Here is a 14,885-nt window from a genome sequence, read left to right on the forward strand (position 1 = left end):
TTTTTTAGGTGGCCTCCCAATGGGGTATGAGGGAGGGGAATTCTTTAAGGAAGAACCAACTCAAGAAGTACTGATCTAACAAATACAACGTACTAGACATGGCTATTTTATCCCATAACTGGCAGGCATCTAGTTTTCTCTTGTGAGAGTTTGGGAATTATTTAAGGAGCAAATAATAAAACCTTTGTTCAGAGTCCAACTTCATTCTCTGGGATTGTAATTTCCCTTTAAAATTTCTTTTTACAAAGAAAACCAAATGTCCAGAGCTCTTATAGTATTCATACCACCCAAGGCTGCCTGATGCACAGTCCATGGCACTGCTCATGTATCACTTGCCTTTCATTTCTTATCTCTCTGATTGTAACAACCAGATGGATCTCACGTGAACAAATCATTTCCCTTCATAAAATGAGGAAACAGAAACCAAAATTCATGAACCTGCTAAACCAAAACTCATGAATCTGCTAATTAAGTCTTTTCCATAATAGAGATTCTTTGATAATTCTTAAAACTGTGTGTGTATATATTTACCAACCACACACAAACTAAAATTTATATTGATATTTATATTGTCTTGATTATGTCTACTTGGTAAGACTGAATAGCATATAAATATTATTTCAAAAATAATGACAGACAAAACAAGTTGAAATAAATATCCTCTAACATCTCAACTTTGTGTGGTTAAAGGAAGAAATAAATTCATGTAGATATTAAACTTGGTCATGTCTGAAAATATGGCAAAGGATACCTTTTTCACATTGATGAAATATAGACATTATCTCCATCCAACTATTCCCTCCAAAGGTAACTGTGTATTCTCTTGTTTGTTAGTTTTTTATTAGAAAGAAGTATGCTTAAAAGAAAAGAAAAGGTATACACAAAATTCCATAAAATCAAACAAAAAAAATCTGCTGAGACTGTATAAATACACTATGATATTACACATGGCTAAAATTTTTTTAATCTCAAAATAAGGAAAAGATTGTTTGGACTTTACCTTCCTGGAATCTTGTCTTGATGGGATATAAATATAATGCCCCAAGTGAGTATCAAATGGTACAGTATATGGTCTCCTTTCAGGGATCCTGGCATCTGGCCCATCTCCACAATTTTCTTTAGCTGAAGAAGTCACTGACAGGTTAAGTTTTGTTAGTTCTTCACTCAGTTGATCCACAAGAAGTTGTTGTTCTATTATTTTTTCATTCTTTGTAGAAGAAAGATGAAAATTTTTAAAATAGAGCACTTCAGTACATTTAGATTATGATTAAAAATGAATTTTACATTGACCAAAATCATAACTACTTTAATAATACAGTCAATTCTCATTTATCTAGAGACTAGCCTTCTGGTGTTCACAAGTAACTAACATTGTTCTGAGTGGTAAAACCTTTTTAATAGTAAGGAGCAACAAACACAGCCAAAAAAGTCAAAAGTCAAATACTCAAAGATAACACGCCATCCACTGTGACTGGTTGCTTTGCCAACCTGAAGCACTTTGATTAGCTATCTTTATTAAAGTATGGACTTTCTGAGTGAAATCCAAGAAGTAAAAAGAAACAAGAAAGTTGAAAAAGTGGAGAAAGAATTGTAGGCAGCAGAGTTTGCAGCAAAGGAGGCAGAAGGAGGTAACAAGCGCAGGGAAGTGAAAGCCTTAGTGAAAAAGGAAGCCAAAAGCAGACAGATAGAAGATAGCCAACTGACAGTCCTGAGAGGAAGGAGAACTTGGAAATCAAAGGCAGAACAAATTGTGTATCAGGAATGTGTGCATGTGTTTGTGTGTATGTGGTTTAGTTTTTTTTGTGTATCCTCTAAAGAAAATTTTTGAAATGTATCAAATCTAGAAAGCTCTAATGTCAGTCTCTGTTTTACAAGCACAAATTTATGTAAATAAGAAAGTCATTCATCTTAATACTTCACATGTACTACAATGTTGAAATAGGAAAAAAAAACCTTACATTTTCATTTTATAAATGCTGAGCAATAAAAATGCAACCTTACTTAAAAATCATGTATTCAGATAATTAAAATATACAACATCAAAGGATTCAATGGAGTTCTTACATTGCCTGGGAAAAGGATAAAAGTACCAATTAATATTAGGGTGCATGGTATACTCTCTAGGATAACCACTAAAAAAAGAGTAAAACTATAACTTCTAAGTTAGTGGTCAAAACAACAGAAAAAGAAAACATAACCAACGATCCAAAAGAGGGAAAAAGGAACACAGAGGAAGAAGGATAAATAAAAGGCACAATGGTGGATTTTTACCAAAACAGTAATTATGTTAAATTAAAAAATGAATAATGAAATTAAGAGATAAAGACTATCAGAAAGGATTTTAAAATTATCTAACCATATGCTGCTTACAAGAAACATATCTAAAATAGACACAGAAAGATTGAAAATAAGATATAAAAAGAGATACCATGTAAATATTAATCAAAAGAAAGCAGGTGTAGCTATAGTAATGTCAAGGTAGACTTTAAGGCAAAACTCATTAGATAAGAAGAGGTAAAAATGATTAAAAGAGCAATTCACCAGGATGGTATAACAATTCTACATTTGTATGCACTTAATAACACAGCTTCAATATTTGTAGTGCAAAAACTATCAGCACTTCATGGAGAAATAAGACAAATCCAAAATTATAGTAGGACTGGGCACAGTGGCTCACACCTGTAATGCCAGCACGCTGGGAGGCCAAGGCCAGCAGATCACTTGAGCCCAAGAGTTTGAGAGCAGCCTGGACGACATGGTGAAGAACCCCTTCTCTACAAAAAAACACAAGAATTAGCAGGGCATTGTGGTGTGCGCCTGTGGTCCCAGCTACTCAGGAGGCTGAAGTGGGAGGATTGCTTGAGCCCAGGAGGTCGAGGCTGCAGTGACTCATGATCATGCCACTGTTGCCCCAGCCTGGGTGACAGAGTGGAGATCTGTCATAGTGGGAGATTTTAACATCACTTTATAAATTACTGATATAACAAAAAGACTTCAAAGGTGAGTAAAAAATGTAGATTTGAATAATAGGATTAACAGTGCCCAATGATTGCAGAATGCATATTCTTCTCAACTACCTCTGTAACATTTACAAACATTTGTCTTATTCTGAGCCAAAAAGCAAGTTTCAATACATTCAAAGGACTGAAATCAGAGATAGTATGTTATCTGATCACAACGCAATAAAAATTGATAAAACAAAAATAAATCCCCCATGTCCTGTAAATAAAATAACTATGTTATTCACAAGTCAAAAAAAAAAAAGTCACAATGAAAATTAGGAAACATTTTGAGCTCAATGTGGAGTGCAAGTCAAGATAAGCTTAGAAATATGTAAGGTTAAATGTATATACCAAAGAAGAGAAGCTAAAAATCAATATATTATTCATCTAAAGATGTTAAAAAGATAGCAGGAGGTTACCCCAAAAGTAGAAGGAATTAAATAATAAAGGGCAGAAATTAGTGAAATAGTGAACAAACTAATGAAATAATGAACAAACATACACTAGTGAGGATTAACAAAGTCAAAAATTGTCTCTTTGAACAGACTAATGAATTGGTAATTTTACCAGCTAGTGAAACTGCAAGAAAAAAAAATGAGAGAAGGCACAAATAATCAGGAATGAAAAAGGGGACATGTGACTACACAGCTAAAGATATTAATGAATAAAAGACTATCATAAACAAACTTATGCCAATACATTCGAAAATTATATACAATGGTCAAATTCCTAGAAAAATAAACCTTATCAAAACTGGAGGAAAAGAAAATACTAATATGATTTAATTCATAAAACATACCCCCAAAGAAAATTTCCAGTCCCAAATGCTTAACAGTCTAATTCAACCAAACATTTAAGAAAGAAATAATACCAATTTTCACACACCTTTCCAGGTATAGGGGGAATTAAATAATCTATATTATGAGGCCAACATAACTTGTTACAATATCTGACAAGAATACTATGAGAAAGAAAAATATAGGACAAGCTTACTGACAAATATAAACATCACACTAGCAAACCAAATCTAGGTCAATTGTGCAGAAGAGTTAACATAGCAGACCTGACTGCTATCTTTTAGAAGACCTGCTATGAGGTTGTCAGATGTCTGAGAACTTGGATTTTGGGAGTGTTCTTAAACACTCTGATAATACTGACTCACTGTGCTCAACTATTTGCACAATCAATGTGGTTTATGCTGTACACCTGCTTTCCTTGTAGTCTGGGACTTTGGTTCATGCTAGGCAAAGGGTGCCTTCATGACCCACGCATCCTCAATATAACCCATAGGCACTGAGTCTACTTAGTTTCCCTGCCAGATAACATTTTATAGGTGTTGTCACAACTCATTGCTGGGGGATTAAGCACATCCTCTGTGACTCTGCTGAGAGACAAGTCTTGGAAGCTTGTGCCTGGTTTCCTCCAGACTTTGTTCCACGTGTCTTTTTCCTTTGATGATCTTGCTCTGCATCCTTTCACTGTAATAAATCCTAGCCAGGAGAATGAATATATATTGAGTTCTGCTAGTACGTCATCCAATCTGAGGGTGGTTTTGGGGAACCCCCAATTCAACAGTATATCACAACATCAACAACAAAAAGGGTTTATTCCAGGAATAAAAGATTGGTTAAAAATCAGATCAATCAGCCGGGCGCTGTGGCTCATGCCTGTAATCCCAGCACTTTGGGAGGCCGAGGTGGGCAGATCATAAGGTCAGGACATCGAGACCGAGACCATCCTGGCTAACACGGTGAAACCCCGTCTCCACTAAAAATGCAAAAAAAAAAAAATTAGCCAGGCATGGTGGCGGGCGCCTGTAGTCCCAGCTACTTGGGAGGCTGAGGCAGGAGAATGGCATGAACCCGGGAGGCAGAGCTTGCAGTGAGCCGAGATCGCACCACTGCACTCCAGCCTGGGTGACAGAGTGAGACTCTGTCTCAAAAAAAAAAAAAAAAAAAAAAATGAGGTCAATCAGTGTAATTCACCATATTAGCAGAATAAGGAAGAAAAATCATATGATAAAGAAAAATCATTTGATAAAAATCAATATCCATTCATAATAAAAATTCTCAGTTATTTCCTTAGTTTGGGAAAGGGTAAATTAAAAATACCTATAGAAAATATAATACTTCAGAGTGAAATTTTGAAAGCTTTTCCTCTATGATTGGAAACAAGACAAGGATGCTTTCTATCACCACTTGTATTCAACACTGCATCGGAGATCCCAGCAAATACAAGAAGGTATTTTTATAATAACTTTATTGAGACAAAATTCACATACTATAGAATCCAACTATTTAAAGTATACAATATAGAAGATATAGAAGAAGAAAACGATACAGAAGGTGAAAGAATTATAAAGGAAGAAATGAAACTGTTACTATTTGCAGATGACATAATTATAAATGAAAATCCAAAAGAATTTACAGATAAAATATTAGAATTAAAAAGCAAGTATAGACCGGGCACGGTGGCTAACGCCTGTAATCCCAGTACTTTGGGAGGCCAAGGCAGGTAGATCATTTGAGGTCAGGAGTGACTGACTGACATGTTGAAACCCTGTTTCTACTAAAAATACAAAAAAATTAGCCAGGCATGGTGGTGCATGCCTGTAGTCCCAGCTGCTAGGGAGGCTGAGGCAGGAGAAACGCTTGAACCCAGGAGGCAGAGGTTACAGTGAGCCGAGATCATGCCATTGCACTCCAGCCTGGATGACAGAGTGAGACTCTGTCTCAAAAAAAAACAAGTTTATAGCCAGGCACGGCAGCGGGTGCCTGTAAACCCAGCTACGCAGGAGACTGAGGCAGGAGAATCACTTGAGCCCGGGAGGCAGAGGTTGCAGTGAGCAGAGACTGTGCCACTGCACTCTTATCTTGGGTGACACAGTGAGACTCCGTCTCAAAAACAACAACAAAAAAAATTACTTCCAAAAAGTTTGGATCTTTTCCATTTATCTCGGGAATTTTGAAGGCTCCCCACCTGATGGTAACTGTAGACACTCCTGATCAAAAACTGAGTTTAGTCAGGTTGCTGGATATATAATGTATTAATATCTAAAAATTAGTACAGTTCCACATACCAACAATTAGGGAATTTGAAAAATAAATTTTTTTAAAGATTCCATTTATAATAACAGAAAAAAATCAAGTACCTAAAAAGAAATCTACAAATTATTTGCAATATTTCTGCACAAAAAAATGTAGGCCATTACTGAGAAAAAACAAAGGAAATCTAAGTAAATAGAGAACTATACCATGCCTATGGATTAGGAGACTCAATCAAAATATGTTCATTAATTCTAAACAGATATATAAATGTAATTCAATGTTAATTAGTTAATTAATGTTAACCAACTTGACTGAATCTTTCTATAATGTATACATACATCAAAACATTACACTGTATCCCAGAAACATACAAAATTATTTGACCATGAAAAATAAATAAATGAAAATAGCATACTAAGTGAAAGAAGTCACACACAAAGGCCACTTACTGTATGATTCCAGTTGTATGAAATGTTTAGAATAGGCAAATCCATAGAAGTAGAAAGTAAAGTGGTTTTTGCCAGGGGCTGAGGAAAGGACGAAAATGAGGAGTGACTGCTAGTGGATACAATATTTTCATTTTGGGGTGATAAAAATATTCTAAAATTAGATGGTGTGATGGTTAGACAATTCTGTAAATACATAAAAATCACTGAATTGTATATTTGAAGGGCTGCATTCTATAGTATGTGAATTATATCTCAATAAAGTAATTATTTTAAAAATTTAAAAATTAAAATAAAATTTATATGGAACAACCAAGACATCTGGGGAGTGGGCGGGGGAAGGAGAACAGCAGAAGGCCTTGCTCTACAAAATATCTAGACTTATTATAAACCTACAATAAATAAGAAATGTGATCTTGGCTCAAGGAGATACAAATCAACCAACAGAATAGAAGGCCAAGAAACAGACAAGAGATTCATGCACAAATGGACCTTGATTTATGATAAAGATAGCACTCAAAACAGTTGTGAAAAGATGGTTTCCAATAAATGATGCTAGAACAATGAATATCTATATGTTTAAAAAATAAAATTTGATCTTTACTTTACTCCATACACAGAAATCAATTCCTCGAGGACTATACAGCTAAATGTGGAAGGCAAAACAATAAAGCTTCTGGAAGATAATATAGAAAGTATCCTCAGAGGAAACAATTGGGGAAAGGAAAAACTTATTAAATAGAGAACAAATACCATTAACCATAAAGGAAAAGATTGACGAATTTGATTACAATAAGGACTCTTCATGAAAGATACCACTGAGAGTAAAAAGCAAGCCACAGAAAAATTATTTGCAGTCATGTAAGTGACAAAGCGCTCACACCCAGAATATACAACAAACTTCTACAAATTAATCTAGAAGACAGGTAACTCAATAGAAAAACAAACAAGAGACTTGAATGAGTACTTCACAAAGGAGGATATCCAAATAGCCAAAAACATATGAAAAAAATGCTCAACCTCACTAGTCATCAGGGAAATGCAAACTAAAGCCACAATAAAATGATACTACATGCCTACCAGATTGGCTAAGATTTAAAAATTAATAACTAATGTTGAGAAGCATATGGAACAGTAAGAATGCTCATATATTGCTGGGTAGGAGTATAAAGTGGAAAACAATCTGGTATCACCTGCAAAAGTTGAAGATATGCCTACCCTATGGCCTAGCAATTCAACTCCTAGGCACAAATCTGAAAGAAATGTATGTGCATGTGCACCAAGAGACACTGAAAATTCACAAGAAAATTTCACAGAAAGCCACAAATGTCCATCAAATAGTAGAACAGAAAATAAATTGTGGTATAGTCATACAATAAAATCCTATGTAGCTATAAAACTAAACAAACCACAGTCACACATTACAGATAAAATATTAGAATTTACAGAAAAAATATTACGATTAAAAAGTGGATGAATCATAATATTCAACAAAAGCAGCCAGATACTGAATAAGCTATACTGAATAAATTAATAAAAATTCCAAAAACTAAACTGTAGTGTTGAAGGATACATATTTAGATAGTAAAACCATAAGAAAAGCAAAGAAATGATTACCATGTAAGTCAAGAGAGTGGCTCTCTGAGGAAGAGGGAGGAATAATAATTGTAAGGAGGCACTAAAAATTTTGAGGCGCTGGCAGTTAGCAATTTCTTGACCTGGTGGTGGTTACCCAGCTGTTCTCTTTGTGATAAATCACTGATTAATATGTATTGTTTTGTATATACTTTAGTTTTATATTTTTAAATTATTATATAATTAGGGCCAGGCATGGTGGCTCATACCTGTAATCAATCTCAGCACTTTGGGAAGCTGAGGTGGTAGGATCACTGAGCCCAGGAGTTCGAGACCAGCTTGAGCAACACAGTGAGACCCCGTCTCCACAAAAAAATCAGAAAATTAGCCGGGCATGGTGGCATGCACCTGTGGCCACAGCTACTCAGGAGGCTGAGGCAGGAGGATCACTTGAGCCTCGGAGGTCGAGGCTGCAGTGAGCTGTGATTGTGCCAGTGCACACCAGCCTGAGCAACAGAATGAGATCCTGTCTCAAAACAAATAAAACAATGACAACAAACAACAACAAAATATAATTAGAAGGGTTAAAAAAGAAAACAAAAATCAAACAATGTGAAAATCAAAATCTGATGTGTGCTAGATCAGATTATTTCTCAGGGCATTAGTTATTCCCTGATAGGAAGCTAAAGGCTTTAAATGATATTAATTATTTGGGGTGATGGGAGAAGCCACAGCCAGGGAGTATAATATGTACAGGCATACTATGTTATACTGTAGACATATCCATGTTAATATAATAGGAAAGCTAAGATAGAAAATTTGAAAGATGTAAGCAAAGTTAAAAAGCAAATCACTCATGAGGTGTAAGAGGATAATTTAATACATTTTAAAGTTTAAATTATGTATTTACCATCCAACTCCTAACAATATTGCATTTCCTAATACCTTGGCAAATAACAGGAAGGAAAAGTATGGAAAAATAACCATGATATGATTTATAAATTAATTTCCCGGGTATTATCTTTATATTTCTAAAACCAAAGTCAGGCTAACAATAAAAATGTTTCCATTTAAGCAGATTTAAAGGAAAAACTAATAATTCTTTCAGGTGCCTATGTTCAGAACTCTTCAAATGAACATCCTTTTTTAAGTTCCCATTTATCATTTAAAATGCTACTGTGTTTAGTTAGGTACTATTTCAAGAAAATCTACAGAGCTAGATGCATTAAGAAACTCTACCTGCAGTCTATTCACTTTTTGTGCTTCTTTCAAAGATACAGCATGCCCTTTGTTTTCCTGTACCATCATCTGCACTTGATTCTTCAGTTCCTTCACCTCCAGTTCCTTCTGATTAAATACTACTTCATCAGCAGCAAGCACACACTAGTGGGGAAAGAAGGCACAAGTGACATTCACCACAGAAAATAATCAAGAAACCGCATATGATAACACAAAAATGGTGATTTGATTACAGCTTGATGATGTCTCATAAATTTTTTTTCATTTTCAACTTTTTCTGATTTCTTTCTAAGAAAGGCAGAGTTGAGAGAACCTACCATTGCTATAACACGGGAATTCATTACCATGAAGACAGATTTTCCTGATTTTTACTTCCTGTATATAAAAACTAGTTGTTTTGGTTCTAGAGTACCTTCACTAAGATTTTTACATTTTAAAACAGTTTGCTAGAACTGCTATGAGATTTTAATGTGGATCACTCAAAGGGCTCACATTTTCCAAACTGACATATAGGGTTATAAGAATACATTAGGGCATTTGAATGAAGCAGATTTGCTGATTTTGTACACTTTCATTATGAAGAGATATATTTTGAAGATGTCTAAAAATGATTAAACAGTTTTACTTTTTGGTTTCTAGTAAATTTGCCGATTTTTAAGTACATTTGGGATATGTAAATAATAAAGTAGTTTTTAAATTAAATAAACAGAAAATTATTTGTCGAGAGCCTCATTCCGCATATTGGCTTGGCATTTTAAAAATCTCACTAAATAAGATGTTGGTGTGGATGCGGTGATCAGGGAACACTTCTACACTGCTGGTGGGAATGTAAACTAGTACAGCCACTATGAAAAACAGTGTGGAGATTCCTTGAAGGACTAAAAGTAGAACTACCATTTGATCCAGCAATCCCACTACTGGGTATCTACCCAGAAGAAAAGAAGTCATTATACAAAAAAGATACTTGCACACGCATGTTTATAGCAGCACAATTCGCAATTGCAAAATTGTGGAACCAAACCAAATGCCCACCAATCAATGAATGGATAAAGAAACTGTGATATATATATATACATATATCACAACTCCTATATAAACCAACTCCTATATGTGTCCCAACATTCAAGCTTCCAATTACCAGTACTTCCTGTTCCACCAGTTTCTTATACTAATGAGGAAGGGCCTGCTCTACCTAGACAGTTATTACCTTTCAGAAAAAAAAAAAGAACTAAAAAAAAGATTTAAAAAGTATTACCTTACCTGTTTTTATGCTATTATTTATTTATTCATTTATTTTTAGAGACAGGGTCTCACTCTGCCACCCAGGCTGGAGTGCAGTGGTGCAATCATAGCTCACTGCAGCCTTGAACTCCTGGGCTCAAGTAATCCTCCCACCTAAGCCTCCCGAGTAGGTGGGACCACAGGCGTATGCCACCACGCCTGGCTAGTTTTTTGATTTTTTGTAGAAATAGGGTCTCATTTTGTTTCCCAGACTGGTCTCAAACTCCTGGGCTCAAAACGATCCTCCAGCCTCAGCCTCCCAAAGTGCTATGATTACAGGCATGAGCCACCGTGCTGGCTGAGACTAGTACATTTTAATGTATAGATCTTAATGTAACAAGATAGTTTCAAATCTCATATTTCAAGTAACTAGAAATTTCTGCTTGTTGAGTTTGGTGTAATAGGAAAGAAGAACATCCACAATCATCTGAAAAAATCAGTGAAATACTCCTCCCTTCAAACTATACAATTATGAGGCTGAATTTTCTTTACAAACTTCAACCAAAACATATTGTAACAAACTGAATACTGAAGCAGATATGAAAATCCAACTGTCTGTTATTAGGTCAGATGTTAAAGAGATTTGCAAAAATGTAAATGAATTCTACTCTTACTAAAATTTGTTTGTGTGTTGGCCGGGTGCGGTGGCTCATGCCTGTATCCCAGCACTTTGGGAGGCCGAGGCGGGCAGATCATGAGGTCAAGAGATGGAGACCATCCTGGCCAACACGGTGAAACCCCGTCTCTACTAAAAATACAAAAATTAGCTGGGCATGGTGGCATGTGCCTATAGTCCCAGCTACTCGGGAGGCTGAGGCAGGAGAATTGCTTCAACCTGGGAGGCGGAGGTTGCAGTGAGCCGAGATCACGCCACCACACTCCAGCCTGGCGAGAAAGCAAGATTCCATCTCAAAAAAAAAAAAATTGTTAGAAAATATTTTTCATTAAAAATGCCCTTTATATTAACATGTAATTGAGTTACTGTTAGTTTTGCATGAAAAAATAGCTTAAATTTTTTCAGTTTTAATTCTAACACAGTAAATATCAATAGATATAACCCACATAAACAAAAGCTCTTTGAGGGATCTCACTTTAAAAGTGTAAAGAAGTTGTCCTGTGATCAAAAAGTTTGAGAACTTGAGCACTGCTGTAACAGAGGATAATACAAATGCCTTCTTTATAATATTACACGTAAAAAGGCTTTGAGGAAATATTTCTAGCTAGATAGAGAAATAAGCTTAGAGCTTAAAAAAAGGAAATATACTTAAACTATATTTCCTTTTTAACTAAAAAGCTATCTTTTTAAGTTTTCCTATTTTGAAAAATGGACAGAACCATGGAAGCTGGGAACCATGTTATCTCAGGAACAAGTGAAGGACCATTTATTTGCTCACTAGCTTGCAAACTCCACCCAAGCAAGCAGTAAGTAGGTGTGTCCTGTCCTCCACTATTCCCACGACATACAATCTTCACACAATAAATAGTTTCTGAATGAAAAGCGGGGAAATGTAAATCTGAACTCAATACATGTACATATAACATGTATACATGTACATACCTACATTCCTTAAACATTAATAAATATGCTAATTTGTTGGTTTTTTTTAAAACCTATACTCCAAACACAAGAGATGAAGTATTTTTTTCTTTCAAGAACTACTGACCCACAGAGGGAGAAAAACTCAGTAAAAGATAACTTAGTTTTATTTCTGAAACAAGTTTATTTTCAGTCTCTAAATTGACGACCAGGTCCACAAAGTTCTATTTAATAAATATAACAAATTAAAATACACTTTAACCAAAGAAGAAAGGAGGAGGAGCCAAGAAGGGTATGAATTGTGAGGAGGAAGCAATAGGAAAGGGGAGGGTAGAAAGAACAAAGTAAGAGAGGCAAGTGGGATTCTATATATAAATCATTTTTTAAAAAACCTAAAATTCCAAAATGACTCTTAGAATTTACTTGCCCAAATTTAGTCCTTAAAAGAGTTATCCATAACAATGTCTAAATATGTTAACACATGTACCCCCAAAATATGTACATCTATTATGTATCAATAAAATAAATAAATAAATAAATAAGTGATGTCTAAGTACCTGGCATTTCTTAAGCTCTCTCTTCAGCTGGAGAACTGTAACATGCTGTGGTCCTTCTTCCAGACTTGCAGTGCCTCCAATTCCTCGAAATGAGGTGAGGACAGCCTTCCTGACTTCTTGGATCATGTTAAACCACTCCTGCAGTTTGTGTTGCTGCTTTTCGTTTAGTCTGACAGTATCTTTTAGGTCAACCAGGAAGGTAAAGGCTTCTTCTACACAACATTGGTAACCCAGACATTCTCCTTGAAGCTGAGCTACTTGCTCCTCAAGAGAATGAATCCTATTTGTATCAGGACTCCCTTCTCGATGGATCTGGGTAGTTTGGCTGACACCAGCCTGCTGGCTTTGCAAAGCTTCTCGAAGCAATTTAATCTCAAATTCCATTTCATCTATACGGTCTGACTCGGGGCTGAAGTTTACAGTGGGTTTGTTTCTAATGTTCCGTGCTCTGTTGGCATATTTGAGAGAATTTAAGGACTCATCAAAATTCGAGGAGGAGGGGCTGACACATGTGATCATGACAGTCTTAGCACTGCCTCCCAGAGCATCTTTCAGAAGCCGGGTAATTTTAGCATCCCTATATGGAATATATGAACTCTTCCTGCGTGGGTCCCCAAGAGCGCTTATTACATTTCCTAAAGCCAGCAATCCACTATTGATTTGAATGGATTCTTTGAACCGTTCACCAGTATTCCCCGTTTTGGTTACTCTTTCTGATCCTGCCAAATCCACAAAGTGGAACTTTGAGACAATATGCCGAGGGGAATACCATGATCCATCTTCAGCTGCCTCCATATTTTTATGAACTTGACAAATGCTGATTGTAAAAACTGCATGTGATCTGCTGGAGTGCTCATTCATTTGAGTGGTACCTGTATGTCTGGCTGCATTCCCCATCTCCAAAAGACTCATCACTTCATCTGCACTCTCCACATGGCATTCCTTGGCCCCAACAATCACTTAAAATAGTAATAACATGTTTTTAAGCCAAGTTTTCATCAAAACCTAGTATAGTTAACAGTTACCATTTGCTAAACAGCCTGGCCAAGACAGTCCCTTTTTTAAAAAGTCAACAGCCTTTTAGATAATAACATCAGCAACATCATCAAATAATTTTAGATAATCTCCCAAAGAAACTATTTTGACAGCACTTATTTTGATGTTCATATTCTAAAAGCTATAATTTTTTGAAAAAACAATCTAGTTTATCTTGAGTCATGAGTCACACTGAATTCCTTAAAATGACTGACAAAAGAAAAACCCTTCATTCCAGTCTTTTGATTTGTAAAGCCTAATAGATTAATCCTTTTTCTTTTTTCTTGAGATGGAGTCTCGGCCTGTCACCCAGGCTAGAGTGCAGTGTCACAATCTTGGCTCACAGCAACCTCCACCTCGGGTTCAAGTGATTCTCCTGCCTTAACTTCCTGAGTAGTTGGGATTACAGGCATGCGCTACCACACCTGGCTAATTTTTTTGTATTTTTAGTAGAGATGGGGTTTCACCATGTTGGCCAGGCTGGTCTTGAACTCCTGACCTCAGGTGATCCACCTGCCTCGGCCTCCCAAAGTGCTGGGATAACAGGTGTGAGCCACTGCACCTGGCTTAGATTAATCTTTTATAAATTAATCAAATATATAATTCAAAAGAGTTAATCAGTAGATTAGAAGAATTAATTAGTATCAATTAAAAGGCATTCGTTTTTTTTTCAGTTTTGTTAATAATCAAGCCATCCTTAGCTTTTAAATTTTTTGGTATCGTGAGGTCATAATCAATGATGAGTAAAAAATTCAATACAAATAAAGTTGGTTATTCATTTTAAAAACAGGTATGGTTTACATAACATCAGAGTGCAAGGCAAACAGATGAGATGGCAATTAAAAGAAAACACTTTGAACACCATAATGTACCACACTCAAAAAAGAAAAAAAGTTTTTATTTCAATCGCAGAATGAACTAAAAATAACCTACATTTACTACCTGCATTATTTGTGTATATCCAAAAATATTTCTCTTTTTTTTTTTTTGAGATGGAGTCTCACTCTGTCCCCAGGCTGGAGTGCAGTGGTGCGATCTCGGCTCACTGCAAGCTCTGCCTCCTAGGTTCACGCCATTCTCCTGCCTCAGCCTCCTGAGTAGCTGGGACTACAGGCGCCCACCACCACGCCCAGCTAATTTTTTGTATTTTTAGTAGAGACGGGGTT

At 35.8% G+C, this 14,885-nt stretch overlaps 1 protein-coding gene across 15 annotated transcripts in view; it reads right to left on the minus strand.

Moving 5' to 3' along the window:
- Positions 1-14,885, minus strand: part of KIF27 (kinesin family member 27) — an 88,027-nt gene that overhangs the window by 56,190 nt on the left and 16,952 nt on the right. For 8 of the 15 annotated variants that reach the window (XM_063714259.1, XM_054520096.2, XM_054520095.2 and 5 more), the window contains 4 exons: positions 12,685-13,643; positions 9,310-9,453; positions 6,499-6,576; positions 1,001-1,207 (listed from right to left, as the gene is read on the minus strand). In XM_063714259.1, the coding sequence (XP_063570329.1) occupies positions 1,001-1,207; positions 6,499-6,576; positions 9,310-9,453; positions 12,685-13,643 (1,388 nt within the window). The remainder of the gene's footprint in view (positions 1-1,000; positions 1,208-6,498; positions 6,577-9,309; positions 9,454-12,684; positions 13,644-14,885) is intronic. The other 7 variants (XM_024252801.3, XM_024252802.3, XM_054520103.2 and 4 more) reach the window with 2 other exon arrangements.

The sequence above is a fragment of the Pongo abelii genome, chromosome 13 (assembly GCF_028885655.2).
Source record: "Pongo abelii isolate AG06213 chromosome 13, NHGRI_mPonAbe1-v2.0_pri, whole genome shotgun sequence".
NCBI classification, from domain to species: domain Eukaryota; kingdom Metazoa; phylum Chordata; class Mammalia; order Primates; family Hominidae; genus Pongo; species Pongo abelii.